The 22347-nt window shown below is 38.8% G+C and overlaps 1 protein-coding gene across 5 annotated transcripts in view; it reads left to right on the top strand.

The window, feature by feature from the left end:
* The window catches only part of LOC121904321 (netrin receptor UNC5C-like), a 210685-nt gene that overhangs the window by 123391 nt on the left and 64947 nt on the right, over positions 1-22347 (top strand). For all 5 annotated transcript variants that reach the window (XR_006098207.1, XM_042422000.1, XM_042422002.1 and 2 more), the window contains exon 4: positions 2839-2942. Coding sequence is in view for 4 of the 5 variants with exons in the window: in XM_042422000.1 (XP_042277934.1) it covers positions 2839-2942 (104 nt within the window). In the remaining variant the exon portion in view is untranslated. The remainder of the gene's footprint in view (positions 1-2838; positions 2943-22347) is intronic.

Here is a 22347-nt window from a genome sequence, read left to right as displayed (position 1 = left end):
TTCCTCCTCTCTTTCTGCCTCTCATCTTTCAATTCCCCACCTGCTGTCCTGACTTCTACCTTCCCTACCCCCATCCCATTTTACCTCTCCTTCTCTTTCACTCTGCCACCATCTATGTCTGCTAGCCACTGTAAGGTGACTGTCCTGATGAAATACCCAGAGAGGGACTTGGAGTCAACCAGTTCAGCATTAAAAAATGTTCTGTCTTGTGTGTGTGAGCGTGTGTGTGTCCACAAATGGTGTACCACAGCTGATGGATAAGGTGATTAAGAGTACACCTGGGAACCAGAAGAGTAAAAGGACACAAGGACAACACACATGCACACACACAGTGTGCCCTCCTATCAAAGTCTTCTGTATGGTTTTAAAAACTGAAGGATAGAGGATAGAGGATTTGTCTTCCATAGCTGCAGCCATACCTCACAAACTAACAAAGTGACTCTCAAACTCTTCAAAGTGAAAAAGTTCTTCATTGAACATATTTGGCAGATTAAATCAAACTATCCCAAAGGTGGTATCAGTAAATTACTGTTGTTAATTCTGCCGTATCAACAAACCTCTGGCTATCACTTTAAAATACACACATCACTTTCTATCTGCTGGTATATAGCAAGTGTAATTCACCATCATTACTTGCTGACATTATTTAAATTGATATGACAGTTAATCATCCAGTTACAAATCTTGCTCTCACATTCATGCATAAATATAAACACGTACTACATGAATGTCCACACATACCGATGCACACGTGTCCGCAAACAAATATTTGTAGTAATGCATATGTGCACACATGCTGACATAAGTATGCACGTAGAAATCAACACCGCATGTTTTTTTTTTCACCCCTTGATAGATATATTGCTATATATATTTGTGTATTTAGGTCAGTTTGTGTACTTGGCAGATCTTCATTTGGTCTTGCAGATACACTTCAAAGGTAGTTACAGAATTTTAATGAGAAAAATGGCAGTTTTGCAGATTATTTTATGTCTAAACCTTATTTACTCTTAATAGTTAGGAGAAATCAGATCATAAACCATTAAGATTCACCCAAAAGACTGGATGAAAAAGAAAGTGCTTTCCTCTTTCTTCACTCCATCCTCACCATATGTTCTTATTTAGAAATCCATCAGACCTTCTGATCAGCAGCATAAATAAAGTCACCTGCTAGGTCCCGCAACACTGCCCTCCCTCTCAAGTTACAGTTTGTTTTATGGCCTTTTTTTCAGTGGCAGGCTAATTGTTTTAACATTTGTTGAGCTCAGCTGCCAATATAGGGATACATACATATACTGTATGGTAGCAGAGTGGGGAGGTGAAGAGAAAAGAAATGTGTTATATTTTTAACTCATTCCAATAGGTGGAATCAATCAAACTAGTGAAGGACAAAGTTATAGAACATTACAGTGTCAGAGGTAGCTCCAGACAGAGAGAGATTGGCAGAAAAAAATGTAGCAACTCACTCAGAGTTGCACAGGCAAGACAAGAAGACTCAACATAAAAAGCTGAAGAGCCGTTGTCCTTTTTTATCTCTCAATGAATAAAATTCAAGCTTTTGTGTAGGACTATGCGGAGAGGTGTGGCAGTAAGAGAAACATAAAAAAAATGATTCAGAGTAAAGATCACAATTAAACAAAACTGTCCTTCCAGCCATCCATTCATCCATCCACCCACAGAGGTTTTTGTATTTTCATTCATATTCTTTAACGCCTTCTCTGTCATCATCTACATTGTTTCTCTCTCTTCTGTTGTCGTAATTTAAAGGTCGGACTAATTGTCTATAAGTCAGCTACTGTGAGCATTTTTTCCCCTAAAAATGAAAACAGCTGAACCCTCTGTGAAACGTTTTGTGAAAGAAATGTCAGTGCATTCCATGCTGCTTTGTAATGCTGTCATTTATCACAGCATGTGGACCATTAGTGTGAATCATTTATTGTCTTTGGCCTGCTTGAGATCCCCAATCTCTGGCAAGTCTATATGGAATGAAAGCGAGGTTAAATATTGTGCATAGTGATTGAGAGGCAAGCATGCAACAAAGCAGCCTATGTTTAGTGTGTGAAGCGGCTAAAGCACTTAAAAGCATTATTAATAGTGTGTGTGGAAAACTGTTGTAGCTACATTGTTAAAATGCAAACGATGTGTGTGTGTGTGCAACCCTACGTAGGCATTAGTTGACACTAAGAATATACAGCTAAGTGTTTTTCCTTGTTGTGTACATTTCTAAACTGACAGGAGAGTGGGAGAAGTCAGCATACACATGGCTGACTTTAACCACCAACTCCATAATTACTGTGTCATTGTTGCCACAGAAATGAGGTAATGACCACAGTTCACAATGACATGGAACCATCTCCAAAATGGTCTCTCTGACTACAGAATCACAGGATGTTTGCAAAATGGCCACCCACACACCTCCGCTATGCACTGCGATTTTTTTAAACTTTTGATAAGATGACTGGTGTTGCTGCATAACATCCTGCTCAGAGATTAAATAACCTTAAACCAATATGAACACATTTTGTTAAACACTTAAAATTCAAGCATTCGGCTTTAGTTGACCAATTTTTGTCAGTGAGTTAGTGCTTTCCACTCTAACCAGTGTGTGTGATGGTAGCTTTTTCAGTTTCTACCTAAGCAAAGTTTTCACTGTTGCATCATAATTGCATCATTTATGAAATCTGTGTGTTATCCAGTATCAAGTATCAGTATTTTTAAAGAAAATGTGTTATCAAAGAAGCAAAAGAATGCAAAGTTTGTCATATGCTCTCTGTTTCATGTAATAAGTTGTTCTTTTGTTAATCATTAAGTTTCCTGTCTCTTTGCCTGTCTCCCCAGATCTGAAGAAGTCATTTGAACAGGAACCCCTTGGGAAGGAAGTATCTCTGGAGCAGGAGGTGCTGTTACAGTGTCGTCCTCCGGAGGGCATACCAGCTGCTGAGGTATGTGCATCGTTACGGTCAACCTGAGTTGAATACGAAACGAGATGTGAGGCAAGATGAGAGGTTAAGAGAAGCCTCTGCTAAAACGGAGTGAGGGAGTGACTGAAGAGATGGGATAGTAGAGTAAAGACAGCAAAGAATGTCAAAAGATGTAAAAATAGAAATCATCAAGTGAAAGTGCCAAAGAAAAGTCAGCTATTACAGATGTGACACTTTTTGAAATTGCCTGGAAGTGTGACTGACAGACAGCAGAGCAGAGTGGTTTGATCGGTGTGTGCACTCTTTTCCAGTATGCTGTCAGAGGTTGGAGGGTGTGCTGTATGGAAAAAGCGTCCCGACCATTTTGATAAATTTAGTTAAATAGCCCCTTTTATTGCTGTTATGCCTAAAGCCAAAACTAGTACGTCTCAAAAGTTCCAACAGGAATCTTGCTAAATGTCCATCTATGTAAACGAAATAAACAATGAATTGAATAAAAACGTAATAACGGACATATTGTCAGAATTACGAGGCATGGTTTCACATTCAACATTCATGTTGAACTGTCACAGGGAGAAACAGCCCGAATCCTGTTTTGAGTGACAGTTGCTTTTAAAAGCCCTGCTGCAACGAGGTAACACTGATCCAAAGATCCAAAGTTTAAACTTACACTTAAATGTCCCTAGAGAGCCAATTTGAGTTGCAGCACAAGTTAGAAAATCTCACTGACTACAGAGGTTTTAGCCTATATTACTGTAATATTTTACATTTTCACTGCTGACTCTCCAACTGCACCTGTGCCATCCAACTCATAACTAGGATAATTCATGAAAGGAATTGTTCACTTGAAAAATACTGCCATGTTCCTTTTTCCTCCGCAGAGTGTAGAGTATAATCAGTACATCATTCATATTGGCCATTTAAGCCGTTACTTTGGTGTCGTGCCCAAGGATACTTTGATAAGCAAGCCAGACTTTATGAGCGAGTTTATGAGAGTCAGAGGTTCCTGGCTATGCTAGCAATTTGAACAGGTGTGGCTTTCAAGTATATAAGCACTGTGGTAAACACATGCATAGTCACACTATCACAACATAGCACTCCTAATGTAAGATAATATTGTATACCTCAAGTACATTGTCAGCACATCAACAATTTATTCGCTCATCAAATGTGTCACACAGTAAACATCCACTTTGGAAGAGCCATCCATGTCACCTCCACTCCCGGAGGACTTTAACTACAGTGAAGAATGTCATTTACAATTCAGACTGTTCTTTACTTCCCTGGTTTCATCTGGCTGCGTTCCCACCTGAATGGATGAAAAGACATAATTTCATTTAGTCGGTCACTTGGGAAGAGCAGTATAGCACTTGGAGAGGTCTGCGCTACCGGATAAGGAGTCTCTGAATCAGGTTTTGCTCCTCAGGGTTTGATAGTCATTTTCAATTGCACCTAAGTACACAGCTCCCCTGAGAGAGAGGGGGAGAGAGAAACTGAAGGATAGGGGGTGAAGGAGGTGCTCAGACAGACCAGCATACAAAGTCAGAGAGAGAGAGAGTGTAGGGGGAAAGGCAAAGATGAAGGTGGGGCAGAAGGAGAAAAAGAATGAGACAGAATGAGGACTGGTAGGAAATAACAGAGTGATCTTTTCCTGCTCTGTTTTTCTAGCCCCCAAGTCTTTCACTTCTAGAAATCTCTAATTCATCTTCTGGGGGAAATCAAGCGAATAAATGGGTTCAATTGTGACATCGGTTTAACGTCGGAACGGCAGAGACCTTCACACACAAATATGGTGGCTCTTTTTCCCTCATTTTGTCTCATTCTCCACCACACGCTCACGTACGCACATGCAACTCATGCTTCTTAATCTTGGAGACAAATCTCTAACTAATGACTCATTACTACTAACATTATCTGCTTTCTTACCGCATTTTGACACCTGTTTGAATACAACACATTCATACACACAACCACAAAGGGATATGCCACATGCACACATACATGGACACCCAGAGCTATTTTCTGAGTGTGTTCAATTTGCTACCTTTTCCATTCCTTTCTCCTGTCATAATGGGATCTCAGGGCAAATGGATTGGTCTGTCTCCCCTGTCTGCTGAAGCTGATTAGAGGGATTTAGGTCTAAAACCTGCTGATGACCTCAGGTTGTAGCCCTCGCTTTCTTTTTTTTTTTTTATCTCTTCTGACTTTCTATTTCTCTTTGTTCTTATCATGCCCATTCTCCTTTCCATTCACATGCTCTGTTTCCTTTTTTCCTCTTTCTCTTGCTTGCTCTCTCCTCCACACACATGCATACAACTTTTTTTTTTTGACTGACAGCTCTCGTTTTGGTGTCCTATGACCTCTCTAAAAACGATCTAATATTAGTGGTTGAGGTTGCTGTGTCGACCAGTTGACGACTGTTGTAAAGTTGTCAATGTGATGTGGTTGGTTCCCTGATATGTGATACCCACATAGTAATGCCCAGCTGGCATCACGTGGCTGTCAACATGCCGTACCAAAGCCTTGAGTCCTTACGCACACACACATGTTCACATTTAAATTCATATTCACACAGCATCTGTATACATGCCAACATATGCACTGAGATGGGTGTACATTTACACAGATACACATGCAGATCCAGCTGTTAAGAAATGCACAAATGTACACATGCATACACACTCTTAAGCATGACAAGTCGTACACTAAGGGACAGATTATCCAGGGATCTCTTTTATCTGCTGCACAACTGTTAGCCTTGAGAGGTCAGGGTCAAACCAATCCGAGATTGCAGAGAAATGTGTTCACCAATCAATGCTCCATTATTTCCTTTTCACTTTCCCCTGGCAGTACAGCTCTTGTCATCAGTCAGTCTCCTCTTGCGTGTTTTCTTTCTCTCTTTCAATCTAAAGCTCCTGAGAGACACAATTTTAGGCATTGTGAAATCCTTGAGAAACATCTAAATCTCTTTAGACTGTGATAGAAAGCCTTTAAAAGCTGATGGAAAGCTATTGTATTCAGCAGGGAGGGTTCAGTAGTTCAACAGGAAAGGCTTTATGGACACAGACGGTGAATTCAGAGAACTTGCAACAAGTGCAGCACTCTCTTCACTTTTGATGAAAAAATACTCCCAGTTTGATTAAATTTAGTTTGGTTTGGTTTACTGTAAACATTTTATATTTATGAAGCACCTCTCTCGCTCAGGGTCATCCAAACAGTCAAGATTCTGGTTTAGATATAAAGAGTCACTAATCAAAGTTTCTTGAGAAACTCCACTTAAACTAAGTAGCTTTGTGAAATACAGATGTGGACCAGAGTCCACCTGACTGTATATTTTCCCTGCAAATGTTTCAAGGTTCATTAGGCAGCAGAATGAGGCAGCAGTTTGACAACAAGAATATATTTTATGTTGAAACCCAAAGAGTAGGAGTGACCCCAAAGGCCAGACTGCACATAGCAGGTGGTGTTATGGATTTGTATGTGTGGGTGTCTATGTGAATATTTGTGTGTGTGCCTGTCTGTGTCTGTCTCTGTGTGTGAGTGATTACCCCAGCTGCAGTGAAATAAACACATCAGTGTGTGGTGACAGGCCTTCCACGTGTCTATCCCTAACACACACACACACACTCACACATACACGCATATAAACACACACAGTGTCAGACAGTAACTGGATATGTGTCTGGAGCCTGGTCAAGATCCTGTCACATTCTTGACCACTCAATCCACACCCTAGATTAGTGCAAGTTATTCACTTGGATAATGGATTTTGATCAACATGTACACCGTCTGTCTAAGTGTAATTGTTCGCATCAGAAGATAAATTATATATGAAAGTCAGGTACTTTCAGCGTTTTGTTTGAAGAAGTTTATGTAATATATGTTTTTTTATATTTTCATCACAATGAATTCACAATATATCATTCTTATATGTACCATGGTGGCATAGAGAGATGTCCTTGAGCAAGACATACATTCAGCTGTCAGCTTCAAGGTTGCTGTTATGTAGCTGACCACAGCCAGCAATCGAAAAAAAGGAGTTTTACCTACAGGCACACTTCACACGTACACACGTATACATTTGATCTCTAACCTCCTTGATAGTTACTGTTGATGTAATTTTTTGTAATTGACTTTCTTTGTTAACCACTATGGAATTAGAGTGTGAATGTGTGTGTGTATATGGGTGTGCCTCTGTGTGCGTGAATGACTCTTTGTAATGCAAATCACGGCAGACTTTTCTGTCAGAAGGGATCAGTGGCATGGTGTGATGTGGGCAAAACGCTAACGGCTACCTTGCTCTCACACTCATACAGTATACTGTACACAGTCAAACACACACACACACACACACACACACACACACACACACACACACACACACACACACAGTACATTTCAGTCCCTGCAGTCACCATTGTTAATGTGTCATATGATGACGTTTACTAGCAGAATCTATCTGGAGGTTATAACATTGGTGCTGGTGGAGTGCTTTAAATGGACAGTGAAGGTGACAGTGTGAATTAAACTGTCTAACAAATAAGAAATGCTCTCTTCCTCTCTCCAGAGATAAAGCAGATCTATTGAATTCCTTTAGCTTTAAAACCCTTTTAGATCCCACGGGAGCTCAATGTTCTGTGCTTCTGTCTTTAAAAATAATAAACTATTCACAAGTTCTGAATACATCCAAAACATGTATTTAGCCAGAACATGCTATCAGTAAGGGTTAGGGTTAGTTGCAAATTCCATCTATAAATAAATAATATCTATAAAAATTCCATCTATAAACCATTTTAATAAGAAATGGTTTATATTTAATAAAGCACTGGATTTTTCCTTATAGCTTTACAAAGTGGTGTGTCTGCTGCACCAGAAGAATTTAAGTCATTTTTATCCTGGCCGTTCTCTAAAGGAACACTTGTGTATATGTTTTTGTACCTGTGTGAGTGTGTTGGTGTGTATATGTGCTTCTGTGCACAAAAAACAATTTATGTAATGCTGCTTCCCCAATAGATCCTTACCTTAATCCTCTTTGAGCTAGCATAGTAAGCCCCACGGTTCATCTCCCATCACATTTTACCTTGATCCTCAACCTCTGTCAGAAATCATCACCGTAATCCACAGATTAGTCAGCAATCTCTTTTTTTTTATTCCGACTGCCTAGGTGAATTATTGAAATGGTGTTAAGATTATTAAAATGCTGTTGTGATGGTCTATCATTGCAGAGTAATTTACAAATGGGCCAGCTGAGGAAGAGCAGCTTTTGCATTGTGTGCTCTGATATTTTGGTGGTTAATGTATTGTGGTAGGATGTCAGGGATGTAGAGAAGGATTATGATCATTATCTAACGATGTGTGTTCACCGACCTAAGTGGACACACACAGATGCACGCACATGTTTGCACACATACAACTCCTATACAGTATCCTTTATCCTTTTTTAAAATCAAATTTCAGGCTTTTTATTAATATCTTACACTGCACTGGAACTTTAACTCTCCTGTTTTATCTCTTATTCTATTTTATCTTATTTTTATTTCCAATTTAACACATTTTTACTGTATTTAAATGCCTTTTTATATTGCCTTGTGCTGCTTTTACATTCTATCTTGATGCCTTTCATGTTTTATGTAAAGCACTTTGATTCGCCTTGTTGTTGAGATGCGCCTTGCCTTGCCTTGCTTTCACACAGTGTATACCAGTGCAGTCTTTTATAACCACTTTGTATTTTCAAAAGGGTAGTGTCACACTTCAAAAAATGATACATCTAGAATTATACATCTAGTGTTAGCTGTAATTTTAGGAGCCTTGGGAGGCTGCCCATCCAGTGATAAGCCATGTCAGTAAATTCAGGCATTAGTCAGATCCCACTCCAAAGCCAGCAGACTGTGCAGAACTGCATTGGAAATGTGTGTTTTCCATTGCAGAATCTCAGCATCAGCTATCAGACTTCCTCACTACTTTATGTTGACTTCTCTCTCTCTCTCTCTGTCTGTGTCTTCATGCACTCAAAATCTCCAGTGTATATGTTGCTCTCTTTCTCAGTTCAGTTACAATTAGTTCCAATCACTGCTTCTGTCTAGACAGAGAAATTCAAATATATATTTGTTTGCAAATTATTCTTGCATTTTCTTTCTTTCTTTCTTTCTTTCTTTCTTTCTTTCTTTCTTTCTTTCTTTCTTTCTTTCTTTCTTTCTTTCTCATGTAATGGTAAATTTAGAGTGCATGCATTGTTTGCAGTTTATAACTGGAATGTTTTTTTATGAAAAGCCTAAACTCACATGTTTATCTTGGCTTTTCACACATGGAAGAATTTTCCTATTTCAGCCCTCACAGTGACTGTAACTGCAAGCACTTACTGTACATTTGCTTACACCATCTAGGCCATTTAAAGAAACTATCAATCAAATTCCAAAGAGGGAAGCTTCTCATTACATATAGATGCCCTGTGTTTTGTTTCTTAACTGACAACCTCAACCTGCATTATTTTCTTCCCTGCTTAGAGAGGACAGGAAGTATGCAGGCCAGTGATCATATGTAGTTTTAGTTCACTGTGGCCTGAGTAAATAAGATTTTATTAACATAGCACCTTTTTAAAACAAAGTTACAAAGTGCTGCACAGGATACAGATACAGAAAAATAAACAACATAGATATACCGTTATATACAAAAAATAAATTAAAGCCCTTTTACAGGGAAGGCAAGTTGGTACAGATAGGTCTTGAGATTTTTTTAAAGCTGTTTACAGACTCAGCTGATCGTACAGAGGGAGGGAGACTGTTTTAGAGGGATGGGGCCCTAACAGCAAAAGCACACTTACCCTTGGATATGCGGAGGAGGCAGGGTATAAATAAGAGACCTCGGTTGGAAGATCTGAGTGGCCCAGAGGTGAAGTAAGAATGCAAAAGTTTGGAAATGTATGAAGGGGCAAGACCATGTAGGGCCTTGTATGTGATAAGCAGTATCTTGAAGTCTATTCTATACTTTACGGGGAGCCACTGAAGGGATGCAAGGATTGTTGTCATGTGGGATTTACAGTTGGTTTTGTTTAGCAGACCCACATGAGGATGTCATTTGCCTCTCTTAGTAGTGCTGTTTCTGTACTATGTTGGTGGTGAAAGCCAGATTGGAATTTATTGAAAATATTGTTTCCTTCAATCACCTGCTGTACAACGATTTTTTCGAGAATTTTGGAGATGAATGGTAGTTTTGAAATAGGTATGTAGTTATTTGGTTGAGTTGGATCAAGGGCAGGTTGTGAAGTTTGAGTCTTTTTGAAACTATAGGACTTTGTTCTTTGTGTGTGCAGTGTTCTGAGGGTTGAGTGAGTGCTTGACTCTGAAGTGTAAGGGTAGGAGATAATGAAGGACTTTGTGTGGATTCACCCACACCCCCCAAATCAGAAACACCTTCTCTCTTCCCTTTCATTACCTATTCAAAGGCTTGGCAAACAATATAGGATAGTTCGCCTTAGCAATTAACACTTCCTTTTTAATGTCTGCCCTGAAGTGACATGGAAAGACTATTAAATGTGCTGGTGTTGAAATGTTGTTGACCCTTCATTATGTTTTTTTTTAAATTAATACTTATTTGTTGACTGTTATCACTGATTTTCTGCACCCACAAGGAAATCTTGCAGCTATTTTCTTCTATTTGTCCCTTTTGGTGCTCTGTCTCTGTTTACGTCTTTTTATTTTTGTCACACATTGTTGTGGACTCTGCCTCTCTCTCAATGGTCTTTTTTCTCTTTGTCTCTTTCTGTCACTATCGCTGACTCTCTATCTTCCTTGCGTCCCTTGTCTTTTTGACGTGGTTCTGAGACAAAGCTGTGGATTGATGGTGACATGACAGTGTAGAGTGTACTGCATTGTCAGGCAGCTACCCGTGCTGCCCTCGGCAGTCCTGACAGTGTTGTCATGGATGAATGAACACACTGTTTTGACACAGGGTGCGACAGTGTCAAAAATAAAACTCTGCTCTATTCTGTCAAGTTTTATAAGTTGTTAGACCTTGTAAGTCTTGTAAGACCACAAGAAACTTTGAAAATGTTAAAGTTGTGCACATGAGTCTGTAACATCTATAAAGAGTTTCTTATTGAATATCAATTATAATCCAAAAAAAACATTAGAAACTTACTTATGAGATGATTGAGCACCTAAAAATAGTTCTGAACTCTACTTATGGCAAGAGTTGCGATGTTATTTTATATGCTTAACTACTGGAGCAACTGGGACAATAAATTCCTCATTTGGGACCAAGACTGAAAAAGTTTAATAAGCCAGTCCTTCGAATAATTGCAACCAATTAATTGTTCTTCACTTACACTATTCAGTGGCACTATTCAAGTAGTCTTCAGTGAATTACTAAAAGAGGTCATTGTCAGTACAATTAATTTTTTCATAAATTTTACTGTGTGGATAACATTATCAGGTGGTGAGTGTGTCAGATGTTGTAATGATATGTGATCTTCCACTGTCTGATTGTATAACCCATTATTGTCTTGCATTCAAGACTACTTAAAATGTTCAGTGGTGTGAAATTAAATATGACTACATTTTTGCTGAGCTGTATTAACCCATGATACTTCTTACATCTTGGAATTGTATTGAAACATTAGCTTATCAAACACTCTGCCAAGACACTCTCGGCACTATTGATGCTTTGCTGATTTCAGAAGCATAATTCTTTCAAAGGTAGAAGGCTGCAGGCTACTTAAGCGTGACCTGGCAGAGACTGATGTACAACACTTAGTGATAAGATGCTCCTGTAATTCTTTGGGGAACCATAGAGAAAGAATATGCTGCTCATGATGGTATCTGTCTTTTTGTCAGTACCTTCAATTTTATGCACAGCAATGCATAATAGTGATTTCAAAGATGTGGTATAGACCAAGGCAGGTTAATTACTCTACTGGAAAAGGTGATTTTAGTAGCTGAACACTGTTGGCTCCATATAATGACAATATTATATGTATTTTATAATATAAACTTTACAAATATTTACATTGAATATATGCTGAAAAAACTAGAAGGTTATACAGTATATTTCCCTTATTTGCACTGAACTTTGGCCCTGGACTGTTTTTAGGATATATTGTTTCACCCTAATGGCACCTTTTCATGTTTACATCCAGATTTCTGGTTGTTGCTGCTTGGCATCTTACCCAGCTGTATATCCTTCACTAAAATACAACTCTAACAAACAGGGAGGTCTCCAATAGTTCAGCTGACCCGGCTAATAAAGCAAAGCTGATTTTGTTATTGGGCGATTTTAATAACACTAGAGAGCTGGAGAGTCAATTAAAAAGGATTAGCATGCCCCCAATCAGCTCAGAGCCTCTTCATGCTTTAATGATTATGGAGTGTCATCAGCACTCCTACACTGTGCAGTGAATCAGCTTTGACATATGCACACACACACGTTGAAACATTAGAACAAATGCCTGTGCATGCACAACTGTGTGTTATAAAAGTACTAAAAGGGTTAGCTTACCACTTTTAACAGAAATATGTACTGTACATGCATGCACAAACACATTTTAATACTTGTTTTAATATTCACCAAAAAAAAGCTTTCTTCTTTTAGGTTTTACTGTCTGTGTTTTGTACTAAAGTAAATAAGTAGCAATATTTCATAAAAAGCAAGAATTGTGAAACTTAAATATGTTGTTTTTTGTACATGTACGTGAGTTAAATGAGGGATTTTGTACAGTTTAGTTTGAACCATGACCCCTGTTTGCATTGACTGACAGCACTCATGGGTAAATTAAGTTGAAGAGGTTTTCACATTTTCAAGTTTTCATTTTTTACCTTCTGAATTAAAAAGCATTATTTTTACATTACACTACTAAAATACTTTGACAAAACTGAACTGAATTTGAAGGAGAGAGAGATACAGTACATCTAATTGCTAATTACCCTGAGTGTGTGAAAACACGGAAAGACTTGAGGACACACATCTTTGTCCTACTGAGAACGGAGTGAGAAAATTACCTTGACCATGACATTTGAGAAAAGAAGAGAAACCCATTGTTATAAAACCAATAACACACACCTCCGAGTAAATTAATGTAATTGCTCTAGGCACAATTTCTGATGACCCCAAGAAATCAGAATTCTTGACTGTAATTACTGTGCATACACGCACCGGTCATTTCATTATGTACACATGTACAATCTAATGCAATCCAATACAACAGCTCTGCCATAAATTCTACTTTTACAAAGTTCATACATTTTCAGTTTTTTATATATTATGTATACTTTGAAAAATGTACATAATATTTTGTCCACCCCATGAACATACATGAGGGTGGCAAAATATTAGGAACATAATAATATTCAATATAATACACTCCAGTACAACCATCCACTAGCACTTCAATAATGAACATAGAGTAGAATCTTCACCTTTCTGATAATATCAACAAAAACTGAAAATATATAAGCTTCGTAAAAGTAGAATTTATGGCAGAGCTGTTCTTTGGATTGCACAGGTGTTCCTAATAAAGTGCTTGGTGAGTGTATAATAAATGTATATGTGAAAGATCTAAAAATGAAATCCAATTAGGACAAGTCGCTTGGGTGCATGGAACAACTTGTTAGAGGAGTGTTTATTCAAAGATGATTCAGACATTATAGATTTTTTAGGTCATAATGCTGAAACACTTAAATTGTTCTTTAGCTGTATGTGCCTTAGAATTTCCTTCCACTCTTCTCATCTGTACCTTCTTTATTTATTTCTTCTTTGAGTCTGTCTCTTTCACCTTTCTTTCCGTCCTCTCTCGTCTTCTGTTGTTGCCATTAGTGATGTTAAAGTACTTAGTGAACTGGAGGGTTCAGCAGGAAAGGCAAAATACATCACTGTCCAGAGAAATAAAGAAAGCAACAGAGACACAGATACAAAGGGCTTCAACACTTTTACCGCATTGACCCGTAACCATGCACAGGGCTGTTCTATAATTTAACAACCTGTCAATCATTTCAGCACTAGCTCACAGCAACCAGGGAAGTCAGTTAGGCAACAACACCGCCTTTAAAGACTTGAGGAAACTCTATAAAATCTCACTCAAGGGCACTTTCTGTGCCTGCTTAAGTTTAGGCATTGAATTTATCATTATTAGTAGTACTTATAGGGGGGGTGGTAGCAGTTGCAGTAGTAAATGTAAAGTAGAACTAGTTGTAAAAGTAATTTGTTTCAGTATTTTATTATGTAATAATCCTGACAATGAGTGTGCGTGCGATAACATTCTGTCAAATAATACCAATAGTTTTAGTTATGTTTAAATAAATAAAGTAATAAAGCAACCAAATTTAATGAAAACATTAATAGTTTTATGTTTGAATAGTCTGACAGCTTGCATCAATGTCATCGTATTTTAGTTAGCTCTTATGAAATATTTATGTTTGAGAATACCTCTAGAACAAATACTACCTTATTACATTCCCTGGTTTGCAGATCAGACTAGAACACCATGCTATGTTAGAACAGAGGAGAGAACAAGTTTAATATTTTCACTTTCTAACTTCCAATTTTTTCTCACAAGTAGAAAATGTTCCCTTTTTAAACTTTTTCCCTGGTGATATTAGAGGTGTTGATTCTGATTCCAGCTGTTACTAGGTCAACGTCTGTTTGGGGAAATGTTCCCCCAACATGTCTGAGCTGTTGAGTGGATTTGGATGTTTTCAGTTTTGCATCCTCCTCTAATGATTGGAGCCCAGGGTCTCATTTCAACTTTCTGTCCTCTCAACACTCTCACCCCAAACTGTCATCTCTTTATTTTTCACGCTCCATTCAGCCACCAGTTATCACCTATCACAGTCCTGACCCATTTTCATCTTTAGAGCTCTGAATGTCTTTCTATTTGTTTGTCTGTTTATTTTATCTTTTTTTCCATTTACTCTTTATTCTACTTTCCTCTTTTCCTTCTTTCTTCTCATCAGTTCTTGATTCTCAAACAAAATTAATAAGCATGACTTGTAAGTTTGGCTATGAGTAAAGACATGCTACCTCATTTATTGTAGTTTACAAATGTTGATGCATTTCTTTCATCTTTCACTAAAAATGTTATGGATAGACCAGTCCAACCAAATACTGGTAGAAATATCTAATTATAAGCAGCCATTAATCTGGCACATACTAGTGAAAAAGTTGAATTTTACATGAGCAGGTCACCATAGATGGCCACCCTCAAAAAAAATAATGAACAGTCCATAACTTTAAAGTCTAATGTCTCAGAGAGAATTAATGAATTTGCTCCCTGAGCTTCAGGCCTGCCTTTTTTTCCTCTCAATGTCTCAGTGCCTCCCTGTTCTCTCCCCCAAAGCTACCTGGTTGTCTCCTCCACAAGCATCCCAATTTGCAGTACATTAAAAAACCTCAGGCATCATACTTTCAGTGATCTGTAATGGAATGTGTTTAAAAACCAAGAATCTCCTCAGCTCCCTCTTATCTCCTCAGCCGAAAGCTCAAAATCTAACAAGTAGAGAATAATAATTTAGTACAAACATAAGGATGATGGTAATTTATTGTAAAAATTGCAACTGTAGACTAAAAAAAACGACACAGTGGGTGGTCAAATATGACATGTAGTTACGTTTGAGTGACAGATGCCATCTAGTGACTAGAGTAATCATGACCTGGAGCATTGTGGTATTTTCATGTATATAAGTTGACAATTTTCCTCATTCGTAGGAGGCATTAACCCAACAACAGACTTTGCCACAGAAGACTGCAGTTCGTCTCATGTTTCCATCACGTGTCACATTTCCAGCCAGTCCAGACAGTTTTTTAAAAACCTTAACCATGGTCGCCTCCTGACCTTAACCCCATGGTTGTTATTGTAGCAATGACAACGAAGGTCACTCAACTTTAATGAAGTAGTAACTTTAACCCACACCACATGTTTCTCTAACCTTAACAAAGTGATCATTTTAACCCAAACCATGATATTTCCCTAAATCTAACCAAGTGTACCTAAACCTAAATTTCCTCTAAAAATACAGTTATTGAAACAAACGATAGACTGCAGTTAAACATTAAACTTGTGAATATTGAAACTGCAACCAAAATTAATCAAGATTCATCATGCTATGTGACATTACTTTTGACAGTTTAAAAAGGTCATGGAAAAATCGCCTCTGGTCACGTTTTGTTTAACCTTTTAACTGTGGACAACTTTATTTCCTTCTCATCCTTTTTTACTTGTGTTTTCAGTTCAACTTGTTCGTATCTTCAGCGATTATCAATTTTTATTTCCTGGAAATAAATGTGCAGCTTTAACGAAAATCCTTCTTGTTGGCTGAATTGTATTTTTCACCTTGCAATGTTATTTTATTGAACTGTGTGTCAGGAAATGGTTGGAATTATCAGGCTTCAGAAAATTCAATATCACAACTCTTTGTTAATAGATGTCTTTGCCCTCAGCTTCATAGTTTGCGTATCAGCCTTCATGTTTTGCTATCTACCACCTCTTTCATGTGTTCTGAACTTCCATTTTCACCGTCACTGCCCTTCCTCTCTGCCTCCTTCTCTTTTCTCACATCTCTTTTTCCCATCTGCTCACCAACCACCTGCACCACGTCTCCAAAGTGCAGCCCATCTATCAATCCCCCACGGTGGTAGTCTATAATGCCTGGATCTCTGCTGCTTGAGAGGAGGGCTGGGGAAAACTAGCAGTAGCCCCATTTACTGGTGGATTTTTTTTTCTTCTCACGCACACACTTACAGACAAAAACACATGCACACACACTTCATGTTTTCACACATGGGATCTAGGATAAAATATTACCCTCGCCAACTTCCTTCTGTCTTCTACTAATTTTCTTTCACTTCTCCCTCCCTCTCTCCCCTGCATTCCTCACATGACTTTTACTTTTCTTCTCTTGTTTTCCCAAGTGTTGGGCCTAATGGATTACCCCAGTATATCCTCCGCATCTAGTCTATCCATTCCTTTTTCTCTCCATTCAGCACCTCAGTCCCTCTCTGCTCCCCCGCCATTCTTCTTTCCCTAATTGTTGACATAGTATGGAAATTCCAAATCGTGCTCCCTCTCTTTCAGTCTCCCGCACCTCCTCATTACCTTTTCATTTATCCTTTTCATTACATTGCGTTCTCTTTCTCTCTCCCTCCACGGTCTTCCTCTCTCCCTTCCTCTCAGGCTTCCTCTCCCTATTTGTTGACATTGTCGGGTTGGCTTTAATGGATCACCCACAGATATCTGCTCTTAGCTTGCACTCCCTGTTTCCTCATCCTCCTCCACCATAATCACTGCCTCCCTAACTCTCTATCTTTCCCTCTTTCTCTCTCTCTCTCCTTCCTTTACCGTTGCCGTGGAAATACCTTTTCTCTATCCGACACTCTCTTGAGATTGTTCCCCATCCATCTTTCCCTCTCTCTGTCTCTCCCCACTCTTGAATGTTGACATGAGAGGGTGAGTCTGATAGATCACTCCGAAGCATCTGCACCTGTGTTAAATCTCAGAGGTAACACTGTGTGTGTGTGTGTGTGTGTGTGTGTGTGTGTGTGTGTGTGTGTGTGTGTGTGTGTGTGTGTGTGTGTGTGTGTGTGTGTGTGTGTGTGTGTGTGTGTGTGTGTGTGTGTGTGTGTGTTCACCCTATAGAAGCCAATACAGACTTTCTGTTCAGTACATCTGTGACCTCCTTTAGTGCCGAACAACTTCCTCGTCTTTCCTCTCCTCCTCTCTTCCTCTCTTCCCCTCTCCTCATACTCCTCACCTGCTTTCACGTATTCTCCCTTTTCTACTTCCGTCCTCTCCTTTGTATTATTTATAAGTTTACATTGCAAAAAGGGGAACTTTTAGCTTTGTCACCTTATTTTAGTTTTAGGGACATACTACAGTATGTAGTAAGTAAGCAGCACTGAATCTTGCAAAACAAATGCTGCGTTTTGATATAATGCAACACCGTGACATTTACAAGTACAAGTCACAGCTGAGTAAAATAATACCCATGTATCATGTGTACGTGCTATGCATCATTCATTGGAAGTGTACCAAGGTGCATTGGAGTAGTAGGTTATAAATAGGCCTCTGAAGGCCTGTCCCAGTCCAACTGGTTGTCCTCCTGTGTCCCAGTTCTGTCTGTGCGGGACACCTTGGAGAGCTCTCTGCTATTCCTCACACTCTGGTGCACATTGGGGATTCTATCTCTTATATATGTGCTTCTCCCTCAATGCCCAAGTACATTTTAATTCCTTGTGGTGCGACTCTCTTTTAAGAACATACACTGGGAGTCCTAGTTCTTCTTATGTACAAGACCTCAGAGAATTCTCCCTCTTTCCTTCCTCTTATCTTTCACAATCCAGTAGATTATATATGGTGTATATATTTTTTTTTTCTCTTTTTTTAATACTGTAATATGAATGTATGCTATGGAAAGTAGTCTTTTTACTTCAGCAAGTCTCTCCTCTGTAATGGTGACTAAGCCACAGTTCTGTACAGGAGGCTACAGTCCACATTTTCTACATTTTTTGCTGTATAAACATTCAATTTTGCTAAAAAATCACCTGTATAAATAATAAGCCAGAATACTGTATCAGGTAATATGGAAGTATTACATGGTATGATCTTTACCGTATCTTTGCCTGTTAGCTGCTTTTCTTTGTAGATTGTCTTATGAAGCAATGCCTGTATGTCTTTTGATCATATTGTAGCAATTACTTGATTTACTTTACTTGGTTTATAGGAGGTATATATGAAGTTATAGGAAGTATGACTTTGAGACCAAACTGCTTTTTATCAAAGGTGTCTTTTAGAACATCAGTGAGGGATGATTGTCGATGGCGACCCAGTTATGTCAATGTGGTTAATTGGGTCTTTATGTCACTCGCCTGGATCTAGTTAATTAAGCTGTCAGAGCCTCTGAAATCCCATGTTGGCATGCACACACACTGACATCCACACATACACATGCACACTTCTCTTACATCCTATATATACGCACGCACATGCACAGTGACCTTATTTTAACCTGCACAATCTGCCCAGTCTGCCCAGTCCTGGCATGTATTGTATTGTAGTGGGGTTTGTGGCTGTTGTAAATTCCCCACAGTAGCAGTGGGCAGCAGGATTGTCCTAATCACCTCCCAAGTGTAGCGGGGATGCAGACAGAAACACCAGGACATATGGCCAATTAAGACAGGGAAGTGAGACGGCACAGATATACTGTAGGTAACTGAAAATCACACCTCACACAATCAATGTAATTCATGGCAAGGTCATCATTAACAACTGTTCCTTGCTACTGCGTGGACATTGTGAAGAATTTTAAATATAGCCTGGATATCAATCAATTTCTTGGGGCTGTATTTGTCGAATTCGTCTGTTTTCTTTTTTTTCTGTCTGTCTAGACTGTTTCTTCTATCTTCTTTTGTCAATCTGTCTCCTTACATATGCATCTCTCTGTTTCTTTTGTCTGTTTATCCACTATGTATTTGTTGAACAGCCTCCTGTCAATAATGTCAGCTCCCTTATCATACTCCTGAACCGTGTTTTTTTTTTTTAAAGCAAGCCACAGTTATTTGATGGCAATTCAAATGGAAACCCTTTGTCCCTGCCTCTCAATGTCCGATGTCTCTACTCATTTCTGAAGCATCTGAGGTGAACTTCCCTCAGAAGTGACACTCTTTTATAAATATGTCTGAAGCTGGGTTAGTCAAAAAGTAATGCTAACAAGTGCAAGGGACCAAAACTCAATGACTTGAATGAAAAGGAAGATTGATTTTGTTTGTCTCAAGGTAAGGGATGACTAACAGGAAAGCGCGGGTAGAGGAAGAGCACATCACTGCAGTAGAGGTATCTGTAAGGTGAAGCCCTTGAAGTTGAGAGGACAGTTAGACCAGAGGTTTTGTTGGCACCAAAATGTAGCTATTTGTATTTATTACAGTACTATAAATTGGCAGGTATGGAGGTGCCAAGAACTGAGGTGAGCTAGAGTCATGGCAGTGTGGAGAAAAGAGAATGAACACAAACACACACACTATATCTTCTCCCCGCAAATCTCATTTACTTCAGCTTGGTTTCCCAAATCAATGGTATCTACTTTTGCTCGTGCAAATTACAGGGCTTCTGGTTATGTGAGAAAACTTACATATACTATAACAGGGCGGTTGTTTGTTTCATTCTGTGGAATAGGTTGTATTTTAAACACAGATGTGCAGGAAGAATAGATCTGAATGTAGTAAAGGAGAATCTTAAAATATGATGCATTGTATAACTGTATAGTCTAGGTAAGATACCAAAGTTTCTATACAGATAGAAACATATCTCAGTGGTATCAAACAAATTCAGCGTGACTAGGTGTCACATTCATATTCATTTAGGATATATGAATACCATCAGGATGTGTCCTCAATGAGACAACTGTGAATAAGAAACTAGCTTTCTTAAAAAGCACATCATAAAGAGTGAATTCTGGATTCATTCATTTAGTTTTGAGTGAGCTACGGTACTAAGGCTGAACAGTACTTTTTTTACCATTAAATTATATAAACCCCAGATTACAAAAGTACCTTATCATAAAACACACCAGGATTACTATAAACAATAATTACTCCTGCAGCTCTGTTGCCACTTGAGAGCTGTTAATGAGTATTTCAATCCCTAATACTAATGACGGGATTAGAAATTTCTAAACTAAAATGATCACTAATTTGATTGAATTTTAGCCCGTCAGATCCAAAAATGTTTTATAAATGCTCAACGGTCAAGTTTGTATCTACTGAGTGAGCTTTTTGTACAACACATTTAAGTAGTTTCCACCATAGCCACATGTTTCCATGACACCTGTCTGTGTATTAACTCTGAGATGACCACATAAATGAGGAATAAAAGGACACTTCCTGGTGTATCACGGTAATTTCATTTGATACATTTAGAGTCTTTAAGTGCTACATTTATCTGATGCTGAGGAGAGCAATTTGCGACAAATTGTTTTTTGTTTGTTTGTTGTTGTTTTTTTTTTCTATTTCCATGATGGTTACTCCTCTGTAATTGTTTGAAACAACAAAGTCCTTTTGTTCATCTTACCACAATGAGCTAATTGTTTTGTCTAATATCAGTGCGCATACACACGCGCGCACACACACACACACACACACAATATCTTCACCATATTCATGTGCGCTGATGGATTAAATTTCTATTAGCTTTCCTCGATTGAGTTTGAAGATTGTTGATTAGCCAGTAATGGCCTTTGTTACTGCACTAATGAATAGCTTGATTACTATTCTACTTAGCTACACATCAGGAGGTGGGTGATGTGTGTGTGTGTTGGTGTAGGTGTGTGTGTGGCATCTGTTGGTATTATCCTCTGATAAACACACACACACACGCACACACAGTTATAGTCAGTTGTCTGGGTTTGTGTCAAGAAAGCTGATGGCAGCAGAAGAGAAAGATAGATGGTCTGCTCTGCCAACACTCATCTCTCTCTCACTCTCTCTCTCTCTCTCTCTCTCTCTCTCTCATCTAGTCTGTCTATGCCTCTCAATATGTTTTCTCCCAACTGCTCTCTATTTCTCTAGCCTTCTGCCGCTCGATCTATTGTCTTTTCTTAATGCCTCCATTCTCCTCTTTCTCTTTCTGACCCTCGCATCCTCTCTCTCTCTCTCTCTGTGTTTCTTTCTTGCCTTCCTGCTTTAATGTCCTCACTCTCTCCTTTATCTCTGTCTTGCTTTATTTTCTGCTGACTGGACTGACCTGGCTCTTGAGATCTGGGTTGGCATGTTTTGTGTGTGTGTGTGTGTGTGTACTGTTAATATGTCTGTGTGAGCATACGTGCATGTGTGAGTGTTTGGTAATGGAAACAAGCATGCCAATTACAGCGATGACTCTCTAGATGCCAGTCAGAGCCAATGATAATGAGTGTGGCACATCTGGCAGGTGTGTGTGTGTGTGCCTGTCTGCCTGTGCCTGTACGGGGGATGGAAAGGGTCACAGAGGACAAGATGCACGCACATACGTTTGTGTTATTATTATTAATGTGTGTTATTATTTATTAAAAGTCCCACATGTGCGCACGTATAGCGTCTGTGTTATTAGTACAACTCAGCCATTCATCTGCACGTGTGACTCCTAACACATAGGTGTGTGTGTGTGTGTGTGTGTGTGTACATACGTCTGTATGTACATCCTGCGACTGCACATGCGCATGTGTATGTGTGACTCTTAACCCAGGCTTCGGCTGCCAGGAGCAAGTCAACACTGTTATCACAGAGGCAGGAGAAAACCAGCCGTTTATCTAAATGTGGACCACATAAATAGCTTAGTATGATTCATTATTGTTGTTTTATCTGTTTTCATCATTTATGGAGCTGTATTTGAATTTTTATTCTTTGTTATTGCTTCAAGCGCTTCTGTTTTTTATAGGACAGAAATTTTGCTTAGCATTTGTGCTTGGCCATAGTA

This window comes from Thunnus maccoyii, chromosome 9, assembly GCF_910596095.1.
Source record: "Thunnus maccoyii chromosome 9, fThuMac1.1, whole genome shotgun sequence".
Classification (NCBI taxonomy): Eukaryota; Metazoa; Chordata; class Actinopteri; order Scombriformes; family Scombridae; genus Thunnus; species Thunnus maccoyii.
This window is presented reverse-complemented; position numbering and strand designations above follow the sequence as displayed.